This window comes from Sinohyriopsis cumingii, chromosome 6 (assembly GCF_028554795.1).
Source record: "Sinohyriopsis cumingii isolate HCF-2022 chromosome 6, ASM2855479v2, whole genome shotgun sequence".
Classification (NCBI taxonomy): Eukaryota; Metazoa; Mollusca; class Bivalvia; order Unionida; family Unionidae; genus Sinohyriopsis; species Sinohyriopsis cumingii.
In genome coordinates, this window is record NC_142966.1 from 147313939 (window position 1) to 147340429 (window position 26491).

General features: G+C 35.1%; 1 protein-coding gene across 2 annotated transcripts; it reads right to left on the minus strand.

Moving 5' to 3' along the window:
* Positions 1–158: 158 nt before the first annotated feature.
* On the minus strand, positions 159–26199 carry LOC149798221 (NEDD4 family-interacting protein 1-like). 2 transcript variants are annotated; one of them, XR_016421986.1, is made up of 8 exons: positions 26030–26199; positions 22650–22776; positions 15603–15724; positions 13413–13482; positions 10548–10672; positions 5431–5497; positions 2183–4023; positions 159–2102 (listed from the first exon to the last, which is right to left on the minus strand). XR_016421986.1 is itself a non-coding variant. In XM_089963328.1 (7 exons), the coding sequence occupies exons 1-7, from the start codon at positions 26060–26062 to the stop codon at positions 3926–3928; spliced, it is 642 nt and encodes a 213-aa protein (XP_089819454.1). In that variant the 5' UTR covers positions 26063–26199; the 3' UTR covers positions 159–3925. The 2 variants fall into 2 exon arrangements, 1 of the variants encoding a protein (XP_089819454.1); XM_089963328.1 differs by having other exon boundaries at positions 159–4023.
* Positions 26200–26491: the final 292 nt, after the last annotated feature.

Here is a 26491-nt window from a genome sequence, read left to right on the forward strand (position 1 = left end):
AAGCTTACCAAGAGCTTTCAGTGAGTCAGTGATTTTTCCTGGGGTCATCCTGAGTTCCTCTTCCATCAAATTAAACCTTTTTGTAGTTTCTTTTAAATTTGGTCACTCATCATTCAGAACAAAGTACTAATAAAAACATTACATATGGACACAAACTATTTCATTCATTATATACCGTTTATTACATTAGAGTTTACAGTTTACCAAAATTTACAATCCATTATGATTACATTAACTGAAAATATATTCATTGATTCATTCAATATAAATGCCACAATAACCTATTACGACATTAACCTATAGTTCATCAAAATACAAGAACAGCTTGAAGAGTGAAATCCTTTAACTCTAAATAACTGTAAATACAAGTCCCTTGAAGGAACTGACACTACTGGCTGAAATGAATTTACAAGAATTCACAACCATTTCTTCTTCTGAACTGCCGAGTGTTGAAACCATTCAGAACTTCTTGTATGGCAAGATAAAAATTGGCCACTGAGGCAGCCATATTGGATGAAAGAATGGCATCATTTTCATATAGGAAACTTGGTACAAATACAAAAACTCTTGATAAAAACCCCATGTTGTTATGAGCATCCATTGTGGTGACAAGAATTTTGAAATATTCATTGTGGCAGCCATATGTGACAAGATCTTCAACATTTTCATTTTAGAACCAGTTAGGTTTCATAATTAACCTTCTATTGTAAACCTCATGCTAATTAGTATTTTGATTTAGGAGGATTTAGCAACATCAGATTTTCAAGCTGTCTGTCATGGTATCTATATCTATACTGAATGTTATACTAGCATAATTTTCTTTAGTATGACCATAAGTCTTCGTGAAAACCAAATTTTGATACGTTACTTTTTTTCATACAGTAGTAGTGGTAAGATTTTCATGATGGCCACTTTGGTAGCCACATTGGATATATCATATTGGCGCAATTGTTACTGAAGACCAATCTGACACCGTAAGAAGTCTTCTAATCAACCCCCCCACTTATGTGACTTTCTGTTCATCGGGAGAACAATAATTTTCAAGATGACTGCTGTGGTGGCCATATTGGGTGTCACAGTAAAACAGTTTTCATCAGGGCCTATTAAACAGAAGCCTTTTAGTGAAAACCCCATGCTGATATGACCATTCATTAAGGTGTAATAGCAATAATATTTTCAAGCTGGCCATGTGGTGACCAGGCAACACCATTTCATCTAGAACCTGAAACATATCACAAAGTCCTTCTGGTGAAAGCCTCATGACAATACCATTTTCTGCTCAGAAGTGACAAGATTTTCAAGACGGATGATATGGGGGGCATGTTTGGGGATCAAACTGACACATGTCCACCTATTCAAAAGTAGCAATAACAGATTTTCAGGATGGTCAGCTATTTTGGACGTCTCAGCAGATCAATTTTCATTAAGTACCAACTAGATCTTGAGATGATCATAGGTGTAAAGTTTCATGGTAATTCTTCAAGTAGTTTAGAAGCAGTAAAAATGAAAAAAATTTGCACAGAAACAAACCATCACACCAGCTCTCCTGGTCTATGACCAGCAGAGTTAAAAATAAATATTTTTCCCCTCTAAACGCTACCATGAAATACAGTGATAAAGAGAATTCATAATTACAACTTTCTTTAATTTAATAATAAAGGTTTATTAATTCTTCAAATTATCACAATATTATCATAATGTTCCAAATGAATAAATATAGACCTGTTGACAGTGGAATTGATGTAAAACATTGATTTCATTCACAAAGGGATATTAAAAGAAAAAGTAGACACCTGAATTTCTTTATCTAAGACCATAAACAGTTTCTCAGTACCAAAGAGCAATAACTTAAAATAATAATAATAACAATAATAACCATAATTACAAATACACACAATGATAACAATACTGTAACTCTCTGATAAGCTATCCCAACATTGACAACAATATTGTAAATCTGTGATAAGCACATCCTTAACATTGATAACAATATCATCATTCTGTGATAATCACATCCTTAACATTGATAACAATATCATCATTCTCTGATAATCACATCCTCAAGATTGATAACAATATCATCATTCTGTGATAATCACATCCTCAAGATTGATAATATCATCATTCTGTGATAATCACATCCTCAAGATTGATAACAATATCATCATTCTGTGATAAGCACATCAACATTAATAAAAAATATTGTAATTCTCTAACAAGCACATCCCAACATTGAAAAGATAGTAGCAAAAGAAATTCTGATAAGCACACCTGAAACATGACAAATCGAGCTACTTGGCCCTGTCATGGGAATAATGATGAAGTTCAATACCAACATATCCTTATGACCAGAATAATATTTTAATGAAGTGAGTCCAAAGCTCTAAGTGTTTTATTAAAAAGTTTCAGATTTCATCATTATTATGCTGTTTCCATTTTTTATGATGTGTTTTTATCACGCCAGAGAACTAAGTGAAGTTGGAAAAGTCTGCATTTTTTAAAAAAATAAAATAAAAATGGTTACCAGATTCCATTAGATATTTCTAATGCATATTTGTCTGAGGTTGTGAAAATATTCAAACTGTCAATATTGTATCAAGCAATGATCAACATTCAGTAAATTGATGAATACCATGAACACCCCACCCCTTCTTGTGTATAGTAGCCCTATATGTAGGCACTAGTTGGGCAAATCAATAGGTTTCATGAGTATACACTTGGGCAAAACAATAGGTTTCTTTATTATAAACCTGGGCAAATCAATAGGTTTCTTTATTATATATAGGTCAAAGCAATAGATTTCATTATATACACTTTGGCAAATCAATAGATTTCTTTATTATACACAGGACAAATCAGTAGCTTTCTTTATTATACACTGGGTAAATCAACAGGTTTCTTCACTGCACACTTAGGCAAATCAGTATGTTTCCTTATTATATCTAAGTGCAAGCTAAGCACAAAATCTGGTCAAAATGTTAATCTTAAATATTTTTTTGCAAAATTTTTTTTTTCTCTTAGGGGTACACTGGTCAGGATCCCTATAGACCTTTTTGTAAATTAAGTGCAAGATGTCGACAAACTTTTTTAACGTTACATGGTCAAAAGTTATTATGCAAAAATTCGTTTTCGTTCTTTCAGTTACAGTAATTAAGACCAATGACCACAAAATGAATAGGCCTAACTGTAAACCATCCACATACTCTGGTGAAGTTACATTAAATCTTCATGCATTTTTTAGCCAAGTGACACCAAACTCAACAAGTCAAATAGCTATCAAACAAAGTCTAGTCCAAGTCTATGATGTAAAATGAAAGTTATTTTAAAAAAACCATTTTCCTTCTTTCAGCCACAGTGAAACTGACCCTAACATCAATAGTTTATTTTTTCCTAACTCTAGCGCAAGATATATCAAATTTGGTCTAGGTCTTGGGTGTTCTTGCAAGGAACCCATTAAGTCTTGCAAGGAACCCATTAAGTCTTGCACGGAACCCATTAAGTCATAGTGACCTGGCAACAAAATCAATATGTAACTTCCTTAAGTGCAAGATATTAACAAAGTTTGGTGCAAATCAGTGAAGTAGAGCTATAGTTATTGTGTTGAAACCTTTTCTCCAATTTCAGTCCATGACCCTGACTTTTGTAACAGTGTTCCTTATCCAAAATGCAAGATTTACTAAGGTTTGTAATGGTAGAGAACTCCACATACTGTGCTGTAATAAACCACGAATCCCAAGTATATACATTGTAACAGCTGGTGTAAATAAAAAAACTGTCATCTCCTTGTACTATAATAAAGCTAAAGGCTTGCTTAGTCATCATACAGAAACCACAATAACAAACGAAAGAACATTTGAATTTTGTTCTTTACAACAACTTTAATAGTCCATTTGTAGTCGAAATTGAAACCTCTTGAGTCCTCTGGTTAAAAGAAATAATATCGTCGCAATTGACCGGTGAATCTGTGCCAGTCGTACTTGACTCTGATGTACTGTATTGCACCACGTATGAATATTAAGAAACCTGAAATTTAATAACATTTAAATGTTACCCAAAATGCAAATTCTCAGTACCTGCCTTATCTTAGAACTTTAAAACTACTGTACATACTAACTTATGAGTCCAATTGCGGACTACACAGACAAAGAAATGCCATTACATAATGCACTGGCAGACCTGGGTTTGTGCAGTTGTTAATAGTAACCAGTAGAACAAACAGCATAGGTTCTGATCTGCAGGCACATGATGCTTGCATTTACAACTTGATCTATATATATATATATAAGAGAAACCACCTATTGATCTCTAAAATGCCATGCTGTTACTAAATTAAAACTATCTGATTAACCAATTATGAAAACCAAAAACTGGTCGTATTATCAGTGCTGAAAAGGCTATATGGCTAGTCAACAATGAATTGGTTGGGACATAGTAAAGCTGATCCAATCCTCAGCTTCATATCAACTTCAGACCTAAAGTTGTTGTTGTCGTGGGGTTTAACGCCATCTTTCAGCACACAATAGGCTATGCATGGCGGCCAGTATTAATGATGGAGGAAGAACCGGGAAAAACCCCGGGAAGAACCACCGTCCCATAAGCTACTGGCAAGCTTTCTCACATATCCACATTGGCTGAATCCTAGACTTGAACCCACGCAGACAGACGTGAGATGGCAGTGATCCGTAACGGATAGCATTTTAGACCACTCGGCCACTTGGGGTCCCCAGACCTTAAGTAATATTGTCCTTAATATTCAGTTGAAGATATGTGGCTTCCCACATTTTTTTATTGTTTACAACAACAGAACAAGCTTTCTGCATAAGCAGCAGAGACGGGCAATAAGGTAATTTCCAGCACATCAGCTTTAGCGCTCCTGTAATATGCTGCCAAGTTTTGGCTAAATACAGCAACAAACAAAAGATACACTATTTTTTGAAACCTTAAATGATTAATTAAGCTTTATACTCTATCTAGTAAGACAGGAACTCTCAGCATGTCAGTAGGTAAACTTTAGTCTCATAGTAATATTATCTTAAGTTGTGAATGCAGCCACTGATGTAGATGCTACAATAATCTGACCTTAATAAACTTTTACAATTTAACTTTTCTGCCAATTTGTGCAGTGAAAACAGAAATCATATGAAGAAAGTTCAATTTTCATAAGGAAAAATGCTCCTGGAAGATACTGAAAACAATAAACTTCAAAAGTCCTCGAAACAATTATTCTAGAAACTGACTGAATCATATTTTAGAGGCATGGACAAAGGAATTTAGAATGAAATCCTAAAACTTCAAAGCACAAGACAAAGACATAATGATGAAGCAAGTTTCTCTGATTGTACATAATAATGCACAAAGTTTCAGCTGAGCAGCTAATATGCAAATTAAAGCTTGTGCATCTTACCATTCACAAGCAAGACAAAAACTCACCACACAGAATAAGCAACCACCATATCCAGGAATCTCCATCGGCAAATCCATCAGCCCATTGATTATGCTGTAATAAAAAGAATAAAAACAGGACTTTTTTTTATACTCTGCAATACTATTCTCAAACTTTTCAATGATGGAAAAATGTTGCAGTCTTTTTCTTTCATTCATTTATTTTCAAATGTGAAAAATATATCCATACATTTTTATGTGAAATTACAAGATTTCCCATTGTGCCATTTGATGATTGCTTACATGTTATTCCTGCTGCAAGAAAAATGTGTACCTTGTGAGCTAGAACAAATAAAGAGATAATGCATTATCTTTCAGGCATCAAAATCATTTGTTGCTGAAGAAATCTGACTCCATGCCATTCATGTCTATAAAGTTATTTTCCCTTACTACCTTGAAAACAATGATAAGCAAGCTGTGATGCACTGCAAAATCAGACTTTCTCTGTGGTCAGATAGAGTGAAAAAAATGTCAAAAATGTACAAGCAATTAGGACATCTTAATCCTAACACTCTCTTAAACTGCAGATATTTCGATGAAAGTGATACGAATTTGGTACAGTAAATAGTTTAATTGTCTAAGTTTCAATTTCAGAGAAGTTCGGTATATAATAAAAGAACATTTTCTTTTCCAGCATAAATCCATGATATATTTCATCATCAGGTACCAAAAAAACTCTAATTACATTCTAACTTGTTACTTTGCCCTTTGTTAAAATATATGTTTTTTTTAAAACCACATGATGAAATATATCTATTATTTATTTTGGAAAAGAAAACATGGAAAATTTAAAAGAAATTCTCAGTGTGTACAGGAACTGAAACGATGCTATTTAATCAAACCAAGTAAAAACTTTGTCCTCGTCTGCATACCATTCCTCACTACACAAGATTTTTGTGCAATTAGTGGTATGTATACTAACTCTTATAATGACGGGATTCAATTTCCAAGATGAGTCATATTTAAATGAAGGTCATGATTAAATTTTGGTAAAACATTCTTTGGATCAGTGTGATAGTTTCATGCTGTTATATACAAGACGGAAAAGCTGATAATGCAGCTGGACATGTGCATCTGCCAATACTAGCTTAAAAAACACATTTACAGTCTTTATACTGAACTAAATTTTATAAATTTACACTGGTAAACATTGCTGCCTTAAGACTCCCACATAATAATGTTTTGCCTGGATAAGACAAATCTGTCGCTGACCAGCAGGGCTAAACAGCTGTTTTTATTTCTAAACATATTAAACATAACCACAACGAATGGGTTATTATACACCCCCAGAGAGGCCAGCCCTTGAGAAAATAAAATCTGTACATTCCCATGAGGCAGATCCACAAATGTGTATAAGGCAGATCAAGCCAGTGTGTCAAAAAATGGCAAAATCTTGTGCATTTGTTTATATCTTGGGGATACAAAAACCTAATGGAAATGCATGTTTCAGACTGTTTTTGATTTTTTATTTACCCTCATACCCATTTGTTTGCCACCTGAAGTTTAAAAACAGAACAATAAAAATCCAACGGTAGTGACACTGGCACACGACATACCAGCACCAGGAAATGTTTCTTCTTTGTTTCTTAAATTATATGATTAACTGATTAATGTAAAATGCAAAGAAATTATGCATCTCTTTAAATGCAAGGAAATATTTGCCATTATTGTATTTTCAAAACACCTTGATAAAGAATAAAATAAATCCATTGTCCACCATTATGCTAATAAAACACACATTCAGAAAAGTCCTATCAACTACTTTGTCCTTCACACATTATATTTCTCTTCTAAGTAAATCTGAGCTATGCACTTAGTGCTTGGTAAGAAGTACTTTTTTCTTTCTTTAGCATTGGAAGTGGGAGGCAGCCAGTATGGTGTCTATGTAAATTTTATGGATCTGTTGTTGCTGTTGTAGGGTTTAACGCCATTTTTCAGCACAAGATAGGCTATACATGGTGGCCAGTATTAATGGTGGAGGAAGAATTCGGGAAAACCCCGGGAAGAACCACCGACCCACGAGAAGCTACTGGCAAGCTTTCTTACATACCCACATTAGCCGAATCCGAGACTTGAACCCACGCAAACAGAGGTGAGATGGCAGTGATCTGTAACGAAGAGCGCTTTAGACCACTCGGCCACTTGGGGCCCCTTTATGGATCTAACAAGCTTTTGAGCTTTCGAATAGAACAATAACTTTCTTGAGACAGTGTAAAGCTTTGAGCTTTTATGTTTTATTGTGTAGTTCAGACCAATGAAAATGTAGGAGTTGATGATTAGAATCGAGGGCTTCCTGTTTGCTCCATGACTCTACAATTTTCCTAAACAAATGCATTTTAAAAAAAGACATCTTAAAAAAGCAAACAATTCTATGCATTTTTAAATTGGCAGAAATGTAATTTTTCATGTTCTGACTGGAACTCTTGAGTGTTCTGAGGAGGATGGCCTAAATATTTGAGTTGCTCCAATCAAATCAGAGTTGGCACATATGTAACTACCCCATCTTTAACAGTCTTCCATGCAGAAACTGCTCTTATTTTTTCTAGCAGTGAATTTGATCCCAAAATTTAAAGACTTTTCCTTACCCCATTTATAGTTAATCATGTGCTGAAAAATGGCAATAAAACCTATAACAGCAACAAAATTACCACAAGGTAGGATTCAGATAATACTGTCAGTCTTTGACCTCATATACATAGTGCCTTCTTCCTTACCCAAAGTGCAAACTAACTAGAACGTTTGGTCCAGGTATATGGTCTAGAACATTACTGTGAGGAAACCATTTTTATTCTTTTTTCTTGTCCCAGTGACCCTGAACTTTTTTCCATTAAACTAACAGGGTTCTTCAGTGCTCAAAGTGCAAGTCATCCATGAAGTTTGGAGAACTTGTATCATTATGCAGAATCATGTTTCTTATTCTAAATCAGTGACTTTGACCTTGATAGGGTTCTTCCCTATCCCATGTACAAACCTTCTGCAGACTCTTGACTTTAGGTGGTGAAGAACTTGTGTTATTGTGCAGAAACCATTTTTTTCTTTTAGTCAGAATGACCATGTCCTTTGATCAATAAATGTAAAGGGTTCTATCTTACCCTGAAGTGCCAGTCATCCACAGTTTGGTAACAGCAGACGGTCATAAACTAGATTTATTATGCAGAACTGAAATATGAACGTAATAACACAATATGTTGTGGTGGGTGTATAAAAATGAGTGTTGCTGAATATCTACATGAAGCTGGTTATTTTTCTTGGGAAAAATAATTTTATGCAGAACAAATTTAAGGACAAAATGACACTATTTTGATCTGCAATTGTACAATCCTGAATCTCTGCATAAGAGTTGTATGCAAATAGCTCTGTGAAACATTGCCCAAAAATATTGGAGTTCCACTTATCTATTTTTTCAAGCTACAGTGGTTCCATCTTTGACTGGTGGAGAGACAATCTGAGCAACATGAAACAAAAACCTAATATGGGTGCTTTAGGACTCATATTTTCCTTTCATACCATGTGACTGCTGACTTTGTAAAAATGACTATTGTGATTATAAACACAAGAGGCACAAGTGGGACTGACACTCAACTGGGTGATGTCTGACTAACAGTCAAATGCAAGGAGATGGTTGGCCAAAAAACCTGGGTTAGCAAGATGCTTTCTGAATTGTTCTCCACTACTGTTGGTTACTTATTTTGTTATATTGTGGTAAATGTTTCAAGGTACTTGATGTTGCATGAACATCATTGTTTCCAAAATTGACAGGCCTCAATGCCTAGATGCTTTTTGTCAAAATTGGTCAAATTCTATTGCGATGAAAATGTTTAAATTTGGCAGCCATGCAAACCTGAAAAGTCCTTGATGTCCTGATACTTTCAATATAACTGTCACATTCAGTTGTTGTTGTAGGGTTTAACGCTATTTTTCAGCACACGATAGGCTATATATGGCTGCCAGTATTAATGGTGGAGGAAGAACCCCAAGAAAATCCCGGAAAGAACCACCGACCCACGAGAAGCTACTGGCAAGTTTTCTCACATACCCACATTAGCCAAATCCGAGACCTGAACCCACGCAGACAGAGGTGAGATGGCAGTGATCCGTAACGGAGAGCGCTTTAGACCACTCGGGGTCCCGTCACATTCTGAAGAAAGCATTTTTCAAAGATAGACAGTAAAAGGTCTTATGGCAGTCGCATGTGACAAATAATTACAAAATAAATGTTGTACTCATTATAGCTCCAAAACCTTTCAATATATTTGAATGTAATCTGTTGTGAACAATGTTACCTAGAGCTACACATCTTCTATGGGTTTTGGACTGAGTCAAGTCCCCTCTGACCAACTTAATATCTTTTACATGGGATGCTTCCCCTTAATGATTCCCAACTTTAGTTTTCCCCCAAAAAGTTCCTCTTTAAGACACCATGGAGTAAACTGCAGTTAGTATGGCCTTTTGCAATGCACCATTGCTAATGCCTCTATGTACCTAAAATCTTCCTGAAGCAGCAGCATCAGTGCTTTTCATCTGAGTGATCCTGGGTTCAATTACCAGTTCTAGCACTCCCAAAATGAGGCAGTTGCTCATCCAAGTTTAATGGTTTCCTTGGAGTTCTGTTTTCTTCCATTTCTAAGACCATGCACATCACATCAACATAGGGTCCAATATAACTATTCTGTATGAATTGAACTTTCTGTACAAAAAAAATAAAAGAAGGCAAGAACTAAGTTTGTCTAAAACTTTAATAAGATCTCAGCTATGTCAGACTAAGTTGATAAATGCTGTTAAAGTACATCAAGTCAAATTATAAAGCAACATTAATTTCACCCATCTTAAAGCATAAAAAAAGTATAAAATGGAAAACTGGTTAATGAGCTAATGAAAAAAGAATGTATACCATATGTACTCACAAGCTGAGTTTAGATGCAAACAACAGAGACACTCATCTGACGTCACATAATATGCCACCAGACCAGTTTAAATTGTGTCTTTTTTTGTACTGACAGCTCCTAACTGTACGGACTCAGATCTGCTGGTGCATTATGAGATGGCAGATTGGAGTCATTGCAGTCTGCAGCTGCACTTGACTTATAAGGAAGTCTATACAGTACCTTGACAATGGCCACCCATTTGACAATGGAAATCCCCAGTCCAGACAAAGCCCCACAATACCCAGCCACTGTGTTGGAAATGCATAGTGACAGCAGGAAGCCAACCCAGTTGAACACAAAGGACACTGTAATAATATTGAGAAAAATTATATCAAAGAAATGTACATAAATCTATTAACAGTACAGAATGCAACAGTCTTGTTTTTCAAAATTCTTAGAGCAGACTAAAAAACAGATTCATCACTTGGTAATATCAATCCAGACCCAGCTTGAAATCTTGTATACTCATATGACTAAATTAAAATTGGCATACCTTGGAATAATTCAATAATTATGTATATTTCAATGCTACTCATAAAAACACAAGCCAGAGTTGAATGCAAATATTTTCTCACACAAGGGCACCATCTATATACTTTGACTTAATCTATGTAATACCCTAACAGTTCAATTGAGAATTTCTAGCAAGGTTTAAGATCATAACAATGAGCACACACTAACCGATACTGTAAACAATGCTCCCATTTGGTGAATGTACATGCTGAAAAAGTTATCTCCCTTTGTCTATGCTGCACAACAGGAAACTAACTCTCCAAATATGGTTTTACCAAATACAGCATCTGTACTAATTGGCAATGAGAATGATTTAATCACTTAAGTTTCAATGAGACATTTACGTGTACTGTAGTATGCTTTCTGAAAATAAACAAAAAAAATTCCAGGCAGATTTTAGCATTGGCTTCCATTCCATGAGGCAAGATAAAATCAAGGAATGTGCATTTGGTAAGAAATTTTTAGTTTTAGTTTTGAACAAACAGAGGGATAATGCAAATTAAGACATGTGTAAGCATTGTATCCCATAAGGTATATCCATGCCATCCTATATTTTATATCAATCCCTATATTTGTTATCCCTATTATTTTCACCAAATCTATATAATCCCTACATTTCTGTGGAGGAAGCAGTCAAAACTTTTTCTTACAAGTCATTTTCTTTAGAAAAAATTAAAAAGGATGTTTTATTACAATAGATGTTCTTAATACAGGCACTGATGCGAGTTCCTCATGACAAACCATATATACTTATTAGTCTGGTCCAATGGCAAACACCTGATATGCCACTACATAAAGTGTTAGCAGATACAGGTCTATGTCATTTGATATGCCACTACATAAAGTGTTAGCAGATACAGGTCTATGTCATTTGATATGCCACTACAAAAAGTGTTAGCGGATACAGGTCTATATCATTTGATATGCCACTACATAAAGTGTTAGCAGATACAGGTCTATGTCATTTGATATGCCACTACATAAAGTGTTAGCAGATACAGGTCTATGTCATTTGATATGCCACTACATAAAGTGTAAGCAAATACAGGTCTATGTCATTTGATATGCCACTACATAAAGTGTTAGCAGATACAGGTCTATGTCATTTGATATGCCACTACAAAAAGTGTTAGCAGATACAGGTCTATATCATTTGATATGCCACTACATAAAGTGTTAGCAGATACAGGTCTATGTCATTTGATATGCCACTACATAAAGTGTTAGCAGATACAGGTCTATGTCATTTGATATGCCACTACATAAAGTGTAAGCAAATACAGGTCTATGTCATTTGATATGCCACTACATGAAGTGTTAGCAGATGCTGACAACTTCAAGCAACTATTATTATTACCCTATATTTTTTTTTTATCATTTCCTTATATTTTTCCTGTATGTGTGTTTGTGATTTGGATTTTTTAACATAGCTTTAGCAATGTTAGTCATATCACTATGATGTCTGCAGTGTGGCAGTTTATAGCGATGTCTAGCATTGGATCGTCATGCCAAAGACATGTAGCATCATGTCCTACCCAGACACATTATTTTGATACCAGAATGACCAGTCCTAACATTAACCACGTAATACTGAGCATCAAGTGAGGCAGCTGCTAGTACCTTTTTTTTATGAGACTTGATATGACTTGGCCAGGGTTCGAACCCATGACCTCCAGCATCTCAGGTGGATGCTCTAACCATTTCAGCCACCAGAATGGTCATTACATTTTTCTGACCCAATGCCATATAAATTCTCTTTAATTTTTTAACAATATGACTGGGAGTCCTGCATGCATGCCCTGTATTGAGAAGTTCTGTATATGGGCACTAACAAAGAATCCTAGCTCCAAACGGCATCAATTGATGGGTATAGTAAAGGAGTAACACTGATTTTTTAACCCAAAAACTAATAGTTTTAATCCAAAGGATAAACCATTTATGAAGTTTGATGCAAGATGGTGTAGAACAGAAGTTATCATGTGAAAACCATTTTTCTACTCTAGCTAAAACTGACCTTTACGAAATAGCCTCTGACCCCAACTCCATACATATCTTATTCTCTTATGTTCAAGCCAATCAAAATGTTAGGTCCGAACTCAACATGCTGAAAGCCTCCACATCGGACAAAGGTCAAGACTGACAGTCAGATGGGACCATAATATGCACTCAACCTTGCAATGGCAAACAAACAAGTATACCTTAACAAGAACTGACTGCATGTGTTTATACACTTGTATTTTATTTTTTAAAGTATTACGTCAGATAAAAAAAACCACCAAATTTCTGCACTTTCTTTTAAATGTAATTTCTAAAAATCCTAAAACCTGAATAATATAAAACTTAATTCCTAACTAAACCAATGATTCTAAAATTGCATTTCCCCCAAAACAATTTCAATCATCTTTCTTGAAATATATCATTTTTGACACAAGTTCTGTTGCAGTTGTGATCACATTTTTTTCATATGATTTAATGACACATTTTACTATGCAGAATGTTAAACTGGAATTTTAAGGACAAATATATACTCACATATGAAGGTACAGAGAAATGTGAAATCTGTGCCAATTGTCATCCCCGTGAACTTTTCATGACCCTCATCCTGAAATATATTGAAATTCATTTTACACACTTGCTTTGCTCTTACAGGATCTCAGATTTGATTCTCAGTAATAATGCATGCGACCAGCAATCAAAGACAAGTTTTTTTTCTTCCATGGATTATCTGGCTTCAATTACCACATAGACTACTGTATAATTACACCTGAGCTGTTATTTAGGGATAGACAGAAGATGGGCATCTACATACTGATATTACATAGTGATGGGATAATAAATTTTCAGTAAATCTATTTAGACAACTAAAAAAATCTAATAAAATGCTTCTGAGTAAAATATTCCATATCAAGTATGGGTTCTGGAGGACAGGAATCTGGTATTAAAAAATAACTATATAAATGCTCATAAAAAATGTCCAATAACAAAAAAACTTAGACCCTGATCTGCTGTCACATAATGTGCTATCAGATTGGGATCTATGTTGTTCTACTGATTGCTCCAAACAAACTGCATAGGCCAATATATCAGCTGGAGCATTATGGGATGCCAGATATGGGTCTATGCAGTTTGCAGTTGGATCCAACTTATATACAAGCATATATGGTACAAACTATAAATAAAAAACAAACAAAAAAACTGTGTTAATTTATATAGCCAAAGTGTGGTTGGAAGAGTTTTCAATGAAATATATAACCACTTAATTTCTAATCAAACATTTAAGACAGGAAGAATGAAAAACACAGAAAAAGACCAGGGGTATGGGGGCTGCCAGGATGACAAGTTAGGATTGAGAAAACCCGCTTTTAAGTTGAGCTAAACTGCAAACAACAAAGATCCTGATCTGCAGTACGAAAAGGCAGATCTGGGTCTGCGCAATTTACAGTTGTGCTTGTCTTATAATCAGGTATATACTGTACAGCCACTTCTATAAAAATGCATCTCCTCTACAAAACAAGATTATTTAACTTGATTTACACATTACATAAACCCTAATCACATTTTGATTTACACAGTACATAAACCCTAACAACATTTTGACTTACACAGTACATAAACCCTAACAACATTTTGATTTACACAGTACATAAACCCTAACAACATTTTGATTTACACAGTACATAAACCCTAATAACATTCTGATTCGATGTCGATATGTGAGAAAGCTTGCCAGTAGCTTCTCGAGGGTCCGTGGTTCTTTCCGGGGTTTTCCCGGGTTCTTCCTCCACCATTAATACTGGCTGCCATGTATAGCCTATCGTGTGCTGAAAAATGGCATTAAACCCTACAACAACAACAACAACATTTTGATTTACACAGTACATAAACCCTAACAACATTTGATTTACACAGTGCATAAACCCTAACATTTTGATTTACACTGTACAAAACTTATACAATAATTTGATTTACACTGTACACAAACCCAAATAATATTTTTGGGGGGCTATCGAGGGAACAAATTGCACTCAAAATTACAAGAGTGATGAAGGATTGGAGATCATAAACACCAGAATATGCATATATTTATTTGGGTCACAAGAACTAAACAGAGGATGTATTTTGGATAATGCCATGTATATTTGACTATATGGGAACATCTTATGAAACAATTTAAAAGTTATTATGGGATGAAAAAGAAAAATGCAGAACTGCCTGCATTTTTAAATTTAATATTTAACATATGATTTCTTCTTCCTTTCATTAGTTTAAAAGCAGCATCCCCCATGTCTCATTAAAATTACAATAATTACATGTTTATATTTTGCAAGTACCTAAATATTCTCTGAATTCTTTGCCTCAAAATGTATTTTTCAACTCCCATAATACATGTAAGTTAATGCATTTTAGTGGGAGAGTCTTTGAATGTTTAACAGCATTTTGTACAAATTAAAAAGAGCATACACATAAGTTCCACATGATGTAGTGGACATACTCTGCTGCATAATTATATTGTGGCAACTTTCTAATTGGGGACAAAATGAAACAATCAATCTACTAGGAGCCAGGATGTGAAATCCATGACAATCATTATGACCCATCCATAATGGAAAGACCATGGATGAATTAATTTCCAGTGAGAATGTGGACTTTCCAAAATGCATGTATTGTAACAATGAAATTAGTTGGATGGCCATTATGTCAAATCACATGCATTTTACTTACCACCTGACTTTCCACATCACAATGAAGATGTTTGGCTTCCTCCTCCTTTAACCTCTCTGCTTCCTCATAGGATGGCAAATTGACAGCATCTGTGTAACTGGGAAGCTTGCTTCCAAAGTAACCTTAAATTGAACAAGCATGTACCATTTACTAAACTGACATCTGTAAGAATATTCCTGCTGAGGTTTAACACAATATAATTATGGGCCAGCATTTGCAGAAGTTACTGGAATTAAATTTCTGAGACCAAAGGCAATTTATCCATACTGTGATTGTTAACATATAAAAACAAGGCAATTTACCACATTTTTCCAATCCTATGCTTCCTGATAAGATACCCACCCAACCCCAACTACATTTTTAAGAATTTAGCCAAGTTTTATGTTAGAAAAGCAACAAGCTATGATAAAACCATTCTCAATTTTTCAATAAATTTATGTGACAGACACTTTGGGCCTTCACAAGAGTAATACTTTTGTTAAAACTGGCCTCTGCCCACCTCAAAACCAACCATAAACCCCAACTAAACTTGCATTTTCAAAATTGAGCAAGAAAAAACTTATTTAAAATGGTTTAATAGGTGCAAGTCTGAATCCAAATAAAAAAATAAATTTATGCACATTACAATACTTATGATTTTGTTACAAAAATGCTACAGATCACACAGATATGAAAAGGATTCATTTTTGTTTTAACTAGTTACTGTGCAGCACTGGTATGCAACACAGCCCCAAGTCGACAAAACTGGAAAAAGAGCCATACTATCAGTAACTAAATTTAGTGGTTTACTCCAAACATTTTTCAAAATGCACAAAGAAATAGGAAATCACACAAAATGGTCTTAGCCACTGACATTACCCAATATATTTCCCCATGGGATCATCAGTATTAAAACTTTCTTGACCTAGGGAACTAATTTCTGGAACTTCTGACTAAAATCTTCTATGACTTCTCATAAAAATTCCCTGTATTTCCTGAAAATTGAAAATTCCGAGCTTTTTTTCCTCTGGGATGGGAACCCTAAGGGCTATAGTGATGAAATTTACCAATAGTGGATGGGAAGCTGGTGATGTACATCTGTCAGTGGTGGCAAGAAACAAATTAGCCCAAAGGGCATACACAGGGGTTCCATTACAGTGGTGGCAAGAAACAAATTAGCCCAAAGGGCATACACAGGGGTTCCATTACAGTGGTGGCAAGAAACAAATTAGCCCAAAGGGCATACACAGGGGTTCCATTACAGTGGTACATGCCAGTTTTTGCCAACATAATTTGCCTCTGTACTGGACAAAATTGAGAAGCTTTAAAATTATGTTTTAAGTCTTGAAAGTTAACTGTCTCAGCATCAAAGTCGGTAAGAAGCTGACTTAGTCTTTTCATACAGTTGTAGTCCAATGTCTCAGCCAACTTTGATCAGTGACTGTCAGCAACAACATAGCACCAGAAGGAATGTCGGCTTATCTCTCTGAAGTGTTGTAATGGTTTGATATTTGATTCAAGATGAAACAATACAAATTAAAGCACTCCTCTTTCTGTTTCATAGATGTTAATCCAAGCAGTCACCTCCTATTTCATAGACATGTATTTGCACCGAAGAATCTGAACCAGTGATCAATAAGTTCATTTTATTTATAAATTTTCTTTTACTAATGATAAATCTATCAGTATGCCAGTTCCATGTAAAAGTGCTGTAGATGAAGATAAACACAATCACATTTCAAATGATTACTCGTCAAAGGATTTTTCACCTTTGATGGCACATATTTCAAAATCAAGTGTAGAGAAATCAAGAGCTACTGAAAGAACTTGAGAACTAAGGTGTATGGAAATGGAAATTGCCCTCACCAAAGTTACCATGGAAGATATTGATAAGCAACTACTGCAAAGTCCCTTTGCAGGTATAATCACTGATGAAACAGACGAAACAGTGAATGTGGCCACAGAAAAAAAATTCACGTATATCTACACAGGATTCACAATGGAAAACCTAAAACTGATGTTTACAGGAAATGTTACAGTACTTGATGGAAAAGCTGAAACAATTATACATGAAATTCATAAAGTATTGGCAGACAAACATATCCCACTGGAAAATGTTACTGGACTCTCATCTGATGTAGCAAGTGTGATGACTGAGAGACATGCAGGTGTGAGGGTATGTCTGCATGAAGACAATCCTTTCCTCATATACACTTCTTGTGTGGCCCATTGTGTAGTACCTGCATATCATGATGCATCTAAAGCTGTACAAAATAATTGCTGATTACAAGAACACAGCTAACCAAGTCAACAAGTTTTATCAGTATTCAGCAACAAGAAACCAAAAGAAGGAACTGCATAATCATTTGAGCTATTAAGATTTTGTTTGTCTTAAGCAGCCCTGTTCGATGAGCTGGCTGTTTCTTTGAAAAGCTTTTGAATTTCTGAAAGAAACATGGCCAGCAGTTGCTCTCAAGCTTGAAGAAGCCCAGGTACTGAACAATACAATTACTTATCTCAATATTCGTTGTGTCAGTGTCAACACAAAGTCAGTTGCACTGGGACTAGAAAACCATCCAAGAGTTCTGAAACAAATGCTCAAATATAGAGTTGATTCTTTGTTATGGAGGTTTTTTTGGTATACCATTGTCATTGGTGCTTTTATTTACTCTTGTTCAAAACAAATTAATGGCCACATGTTTGTTTGCAGGGGATCTGGCTTGGTCTGGATTTTGCTGTTTCTATTTATAGGTAACTAATTCATGCTATCTAATCATTGCTGATGTTGAAGGCTTTCACTTGCACTTAGCCACTATAACATTTTATGCAGTGCATGGAAACATTTTAAGATTTTAATTCTATAAGTGAACTCTGAACTAAATTTGTTAATTGTGGGTGGATTAAGTTGGTGACTGATAGTGACAATACTGGAATGGGATTAAGCTGGTGACTGACGGTGACAATATAGGAATGGGATTAAGTTGGCGACTGACAGTGACAATATTGGAATGGGATTAAGTTGGTGACTGACATATTGGAACAGGATTAAGCTGGTGACTGACAGTGACAGTATTAGACTGGGATTAAGTTGGTGACTAACAGTGACAATATTGGAATGTGATTATGTTGGTGACTGACAGTGACAATATTGGAATGGGATTAAGTTGGTGACTAACAGTGACAATATTGGAATGGGATTATGTTGGTGACTGACAGTGACAATATTGGAATGGGATTACACTATAGTTTGTTCCACAAAGCATTGCAAATTTCATCTCATCTGTAACTCAGCAAATTTACAGGTCAGTGTCATTAAATGTAGCTAAAAGTCTCATAATTTACCAAACTACAGATAGGATAAAATTTGCAATGCTAAGTGGATATGAAAATGCCACAGGATTTTTGAACAACCATTATTTATCCTATGTTTCTGACAATTAAGAGTAATTCCTTTTCTTTCCACCTGGATACTTTTTAAGCAAATGAATAGTTTCATTTTTTCCAAATATACTATGTACTGATGTATTTTAATATAAGTTAGAAGTGGGTTAATTAAACAGTACTGTGTTATATCCTTGCTTGCAAATAAAGAAAACTTCTGATGCTTTTCTTTCTTTTTGTAACTGTTTAGGCACTGCTACTGAAGATAAGTGTGCTAAAAGGTGTAGTTGTGTCAGACAGGCAAGTTTAACTACCATATATACTAGCTTGTAAGTTGAGTCAAACTACAAACAACAAATACCAAGATCAGCTGCAGCATAATGCACCTGCAGGTCTGGGTCGATGCTGTTTGTTCTGCTGATTACTCCTAACACACTGCACAGGCCCACATCTGCTGGCATATTATGCAACAGCAGATCTGGGTTTGTGCAGGTGGGCTTGTCTTATAAGTGAGTATATATGGCAAGTTATCTTTAACAACACATACATCCTTGGAGTCAAAACATGATGACCTCTACATAGTGTGGCTGATTTTTTAACGCAGCTTTAACAATTTTCCAGTCATATTGCTACGATGTCTGCAGTGCGGCAGTTTATAATGATGTCTAGCACTGGGGCATCATGTTGCAGGCATATAGCATGATGTCCCACCCAGTCACATTATCCTGACACCAGGCCGACCAGTCCTAACACTAACCTCTTCATGCTGAGCACCAAGTGAGGCAGCTGTTAGTACCATTTTTGTAAGTCTTTGGTATGACTCAGCTGGGGATCGAACACACAACCTTCTGCATCTGAGGTGGGCACTCTAACCACTAGGCCACTGGAGCGGTCGACCTCTACATAGGAAAGGAATTATAGCTGATCTTATTACATAACATACTGAAAGTAAAATCGCTTTGGTCCTCTCTGCATACAAGTTAACAACTAGAAATTGTTTGGATCAAGCAACAGGGTAGTGAGAATACAGCAATTCCTTGAGAAAATAAGAAGTTTTATATTTGGTTGCCTGGTGGTCTCTGACTCTCTTTGCCAGTATAAAAATTAAGAAAGCTGGGAGGACCATAAGAACTCCAGCTATAAATTGGGTAACAAAAGTTTCACTGCCAGTACAATGATTGAGAAAGATGGAAGGAGCAAAGTATCCCTGGTTTTAACTTCGGTAATTGATGTAGTTTGCAAAGTCTGATGTTCATATATTTTATTCCACGTTTTTCAGTATGGAAAAGAAATTGCTCAGTTTACATTTAAACTTGAATATTTTTTCCTCAGGCAGCCTAAAAAACTTTTGTTGCTTTACGTACCATGAACAAATATTACCATTTTTTAAATCAAGAGTGCTGAAAATTGAAACAATTCACATCAACTCTTCTAAGAGAAATAAGAGTCCTCTAAGGTTGAAAGGAATTTTCATGACTCCATGACAAGTCTCTTTGTTCTGTCCATGTTCCTTGTAAGTACCAAATATAAAAACCATCTTGGTTTTCTTCAGAAACTCCGACATACCATCAATGACAAGATCCCCTAAATGGAACAGACGCTCTACTGAACAAAATGAATGACCAGGAATTCAAGGTAAGACATTTCTTCTTTTAACCGCGGAGTGTTGAAACCATCTCCAATATACTTTGATGATAAATAGATTTTCAAATTAGTTGCTCTAGTGAGCAAACAGGCATCATTAGAAGTCTATTGGTGAAAACCCATCATTAATATGACTTCTTCTTGTCTTGAGATTAATCCCATTTTTTCAGCACATGACTGGCTGTAAATGGTGACCAATATAGCTGCTGGAGGAATAACCCAGGAAAAACCACCAATCCACCAGAAGCTACTGGCAATCTTCCTCACAAATGGCTACACCTGAGACTCGAACCCATTATCACAGAAGCGATTTGTCAGTCATCATAGATGCCAACCCCTGGCAAGGAAAAAGTGTAATCTAAGTGGACAAAAAGAGTAATCTGAGCAGAAAAAGAGTAATCCACATATAACATGATAAAATTCAATGAGCATATGTACAAAATGATTTATTTACCCCTCTGGTCTTTTAACATCAATTAATGCTTCAGGTTTTTGTATGTAGCACTTTTAGCTTTAAAAAGCAGCAGACTCTCATATTGCATTTCAAAACACTTTGTACCAGCTGTGACTATGAATGATTTGCACACTGGCAGAACACTCAGTTCCAGGTTACTGAGCCTGGATCTAAATTCAGTTTTATTTTTGTTAGCAATACTGAACAATCTTTCACAGCATTAGAATGGTAAAAAACCAATATTCCTTTCATAACCTGACAAAGAAGAGGAAATTTATATCTTCAGTTATTGGGTCTTTTAACTTGGAAATAACTTGCATGTCAACTCTAGTATGCTGTCAGGTAGAATACCAACTTGATACTTCAGGAGTTATTCTAATTTATCAGCAACCTTTCCTGCAGCAAGGTGCATCAAATGACAGGGACAACCTGTACACTGATGGAGACGTTTTTCAAAATATAGAATGCAACTCCTTTATGAATTCCAGCCATCAATGATGCATTATTAGCTGAAAATCCCATACAGTTCTGCCAACTTATGTTTATTCAAAGTATTATCAAGCAAATCAAAAATGTTTTCTCCAGTGGAATCTACTGTTCATCCTGGCAATGAAAGAATAGCACTCTGACCTTGCCCTTTTTGTTGTCAAAGTCTCTTACACAGACTGGGTACAACTTTTTGTCATCATAATCAGTGCTCCTGTCTGTGGCAATACTAAATGGCTCAATTTTTATACCTTCTGCAATTTTAAGTGAAGTATCTTCTGCTTAACACCAAACAATATTAGATGGTTTTGTTCTTGTACATGCATATTTTCTCCAAGAAAACAGCCTTCTGAACAAAGGACCAGCATAATCTGCATTCTATTAAAAACTCTGTAAATAATGCCTCTGCATTTATAAAATTCATGTCCACAATTGAGTTCTGCTATAAAAAAGAAGTTACCTTCGTACTGGAATGAGCAAAACGAGCTAATTCAAGGTTTCTTTGTTTTACCACCATGACCAATATTAAAATCCTTTCAACACAGCCTGCAGTGGGTGTGAAGCTGCCCTAGAATGGAACGCTGTATTGTGTAATTCATGTATTCATCTTTGAATTGGTTTTTGTCTTTTTCTAATCCATCTGTGAAATATTTGTTTTGTATTAAATTTTGACCCTTGTTGAATTTTGACCTGGTCTGGTCATTTTCCAAAGGCTGTGATCACATCAAAATCATTACTGAGGTAGAAAGTGACTGCTAAATTCAGTCCTTCAAAAACACCTTTGAAGCTATGCCACTCTCATTCTCAAGTCGGTGTCATTTGATATAACACAGTCCAAATTTACTACTACACCTGCAATGGGCATGCAGCTGCCCTAGAATGGAAGGCTGTATTATTAATTCATGTATTCATTCTGCATCAGTTTTTCGTCTTTTTCTAATCCATCTGTGAAATTATCTGAAAAACATTTTTGCTCTAACACATGCACTGATTATAATAAATCTGACGACTTTTAGTGTCAAACACCTACAGACTGGTTCTGTATTAGATATGAATTAGAACAAAGAATCTGCAATCAAATGATAGTTCAATCAATCTCCTACCTGCTTGCTCATTTACATTACATCCATGTAACTGTGAGTTCTCTTCTGGCTCTTCATAGGATGGGGGAGGGACAACCATTGCTAGAACAACTGGATGTGCTGGCACATGCTCCTCTTCCCCTCGTAACTGAAAATGTAAAACATGGCTCTCAAAATACAAGAACTTTAACAGTTTGTAAAGTCATCAAAAATCAAACGAGAAGTAACAGTATGTAAGTCATCAAAAAGTTTACAAGCAAAGAAGTAAAAGTTTATAGTCATCAAAAAATAAACAAGCAAATAACTAACAGTTTATAGTTATCAAAAAGTAAACAAGCAAAGCGACACTTTATAAAGACATCTATAAATAAATTAGCAAAAAATGAAAAGTCAACCTAAGTATATTAGCAAAGAAGTAATATAATAATCCACTGAGAATTACAATGTCTGTGGAGTCAAAAATTTAAAAATAAAATATTTGCCCTGTGCTGTGGTCTTAGGAATAACTGTTGGTCACTTCAACCTGAATTCTATATTCATATCCACTTCTGTTGTGGCCATGAGGGAAAGAAAACACTTTCCTATTGTAGTGTCTGTTGTTTGCATTGATGTTTTGTAACAAGCGTAACTCAAGATCTCAACAAAAGTATGCAATTTAAGTAAGGTAAAAAGAACCCAGGATATTTCTGGCTAAAAAGGTACTATATATACTAGCTTATAAGTCTGCAAAGACCCAGATCTGCCTCTGCATAATGCATTTGCAGATCTGGGTCAGTGCTGTTTGCTCAGAGTAATGAGTAAAACAAACAACATAGACCTACAGAGGCAATATGTTACAGCATATCAGGATCTTTGTTGTTTGCAGTTTGATTTGGCTTATAAAAAAGTATATATGGTATGCATCCTAATAATCCTGTAAGACATTATAAAAAAATTTTACTTGCATGTAACTGTCTCTTCATGATCAATACCCATTTTAACACACTAAGGGTCAATGCAAGGAGAGTAAAACAGAAAATGTCATTTAAATGTATGAATAATGAAGGAGACTTTACCTTGGTTATTTTGTTTTATCTAGATGAGAAACAATTCTATTTTGATATTCAAGTATGTTAAGAAATTGAGTACAAAATTTACAATTATCATCTGGACATAATGTTTAAAACAAACTTTCTTATTTCCAGCATCAATAATTTTTGTCAATCAAATGTATAAACACATTTAATAGCTTACAAGTCCAACTGCAAAGACCAAGATCAGATGTCCCATAATGCAGATCTGGGTCTATTGTTGTTGTTGTTGTTGTTGTTGTGTTTAACGCCATTTTTCAGCACGCGATTGGCTATACATGGCGGCCAGTATTAATGGCGGAGGAAGAACCCGGGAAAACCCGGGAAAGAACCACCGACCCACGAGAAGCTACTGGCAAGCTTTCTCACATACCCACATTAGCCGAATCCGAGACTCGAACCCACGCAGACAGCGGTGAGATGGCAGTGATCCGTAACGAAGAACGCTTTAGACCACTCGGCCACTCGGGGCCCCGATCTGGGTCTATGCTGTTAGGAATAATCAGTAGAACAAACATAGATGATGCAATATCAGATCAGGGTTTATGTAGTTTGCAGTAGGTATTGACTCATAAATGTGTATATACAGTATTTCTCATTATTATTTAGGAAATGGATCTCATCTTCAATAAATTTCTTGTGCATGTAATGCAGAATCTGTTTCCACTTCATATCTGAGCAAATTTACTGGTTTTTATGAGTGAAATATGTGATACAGCACATTTCAATAAGGACAACAACAACAACAAAATTGTGTATGTTTTGGATTTTTAATGTAGCTTGAATAATCTGAGCCATATTGCTACAATGTCTCCGGTTTGGCAGTTGGTTTCATGCCACACCCAGTCGCATTATCCTAACATCAGGCCAACCACTCCTAACACTAACCTCTTATGCTGAGCACCAAGCAAGGACGCTGCGAGTATAAGTCTTTGGTATGACTTGATTGGGGTTCAAACCTTTGACTTTCTGCATCCGAAGCTGATGCTCTAACCACATAGGCCACTAGAGCATTCATAAAAATGTCTGGTTACAGTAACAGTATGGGGAAGAAAAAAAAACAAAGAAGGTTAGTACTACTTTTTATTTTTTATACTTTTTATTTTTAAATTTGTGTTAGTTCATTTCATAGTTTCCAATCAAATAGTCACCAGTCTGAATGTGAACAATGGGCATGGGTGATACCCATTTATTTATTTTTGTTTCCGTGTATAATATAAAGTTACATGGTCACAGCCATCAAAATGATTGTTAAAACAGTGAAGGTCAAGTAAGTACATTTATTTTGCAATTACATGATCGAAATCGAATGATAACTGGGAAAAAGCAGTGTAAAAGAGAAACATGTCCATCTCCTGAACATTATTTCCTTGTTTTTCTAATGCAGTGTTCACTAATAAAACTGAAACATTTTAAACAGTGAAAGAATATTTCTGTCATAACTCTGACATTATCTGACTAATGCTGCCTGTAAAATTATATTTTGTCTCAATAAAGTTAATTTAAAGCAAAATTCTCTCTGTATCATAATTAAGCTTGTTTCTTAAGCTCATCAGACCAAACTAACCCCCCAAAAAGTTAAAGTTGTCATAATTTTAATATTAAAAATAAAATACAGAAAATCTTTGATTTCCAAATTTTAACAACGACAGTAAACAAAATATGCAGCTAAATTAACTTTATCAATAAGCCAATTTTGGTTCAGATATCACTACATATTAAAAAAAATATGGCTATTCCAACACAAAAATAATTGCAAATAACAGTATTATGCATATGTCATTAGAAAAAAATCTTAAAAGTACAATTTATGTCCTTTTAATAAAATAAGCATTTTTTGGGTTTTAGCAAAACATATGTGCAGATTTTGCTCCAGATATCTTGAATTAACAAAAATAAAAAAATAAAAAATTAAAAACAACTATTGGTTCAGGATACCATAAGGTTTACTATTGTGTTACAAATAGTTTCGTGTGATATTAGTCCCACAATGTATGACATTGATCCTGATATTTATGGTCGACCCTAAAACATAAATAGCAGGGTCGATGTCCTATACAGTTTTGTAGGACTACGCGTGATATCGGAGGCACAATTAAACACACACACACACTTGATATGAAACAAATTTCAGCTGACGGAGTTTTCAACCTAGGGTAAATAAATTCATGTTACAAGCTCTGACTGTACCTTTAATATTCACATAATCATTATCATAATCGTTAATAATTCAATCCTTAATACCCCTCCCCCACATTACAATAACTACTGTTACTGGAGACTGGAGTATTGACTACTTCCATCTGGTTGTTAAAAACAAGCGTTCAATACCACTTCGTATCGTATACTTCTTTCTTCCATCATTCAGATGGTCTGACACGTCAAGCTTATATGCGACTTTTCTTCTTATTGTATAAAGTGTTGTTTGCTGTTGCGGTTTGTTGTTTTTCCTCCTTTCTAATCTAAAATGGCGACGGGCACCTGTCAAGTGACAAACAAAGGGAGGTAACTCGAACAACAGATAAATGCATTTCGGCTCTCGTGCATCAACGTTGATTTATTTTTCAATTCACATCTCACGCATATTATCAGAAATCAAGTTATTCATTGTGGTTTATGTGGAAATTGTTAATTTTCTTCCTTAATAATAATACTAATACTAATAATAGAATATGACAGAAATGTTCTTATTTACACTGTGTAAAACGTGTAAGTATTAGTAGATTACTCTGCATTAGAAGCGCATGGAAATAATGTTCAAGACATGTTTCAGCTGACGTATGTGTTTTAAAA

Coding starts and splice junctions, on each gene's coding strand:
- LOC149798221 (XM_089963328.1), bottom strand. CDS start 26,062: ATGATGGAAGAAAGAAGTATACGATACGAAGTG. Junction 22,777..26,029: donor GAAGTATACGATACGAAGTG/GTATTGAACGCT, acceptor TTACATTTTCAG/TTACGAGGGGAAGAGGAGCA. Junction 4,024..5,430: donor GTGGTTGCTTATTCTGTGTG/GTGAGTTTTTGT, acceptor ATTAAATTTCAG/GTTTCTTAATATTCATACGT.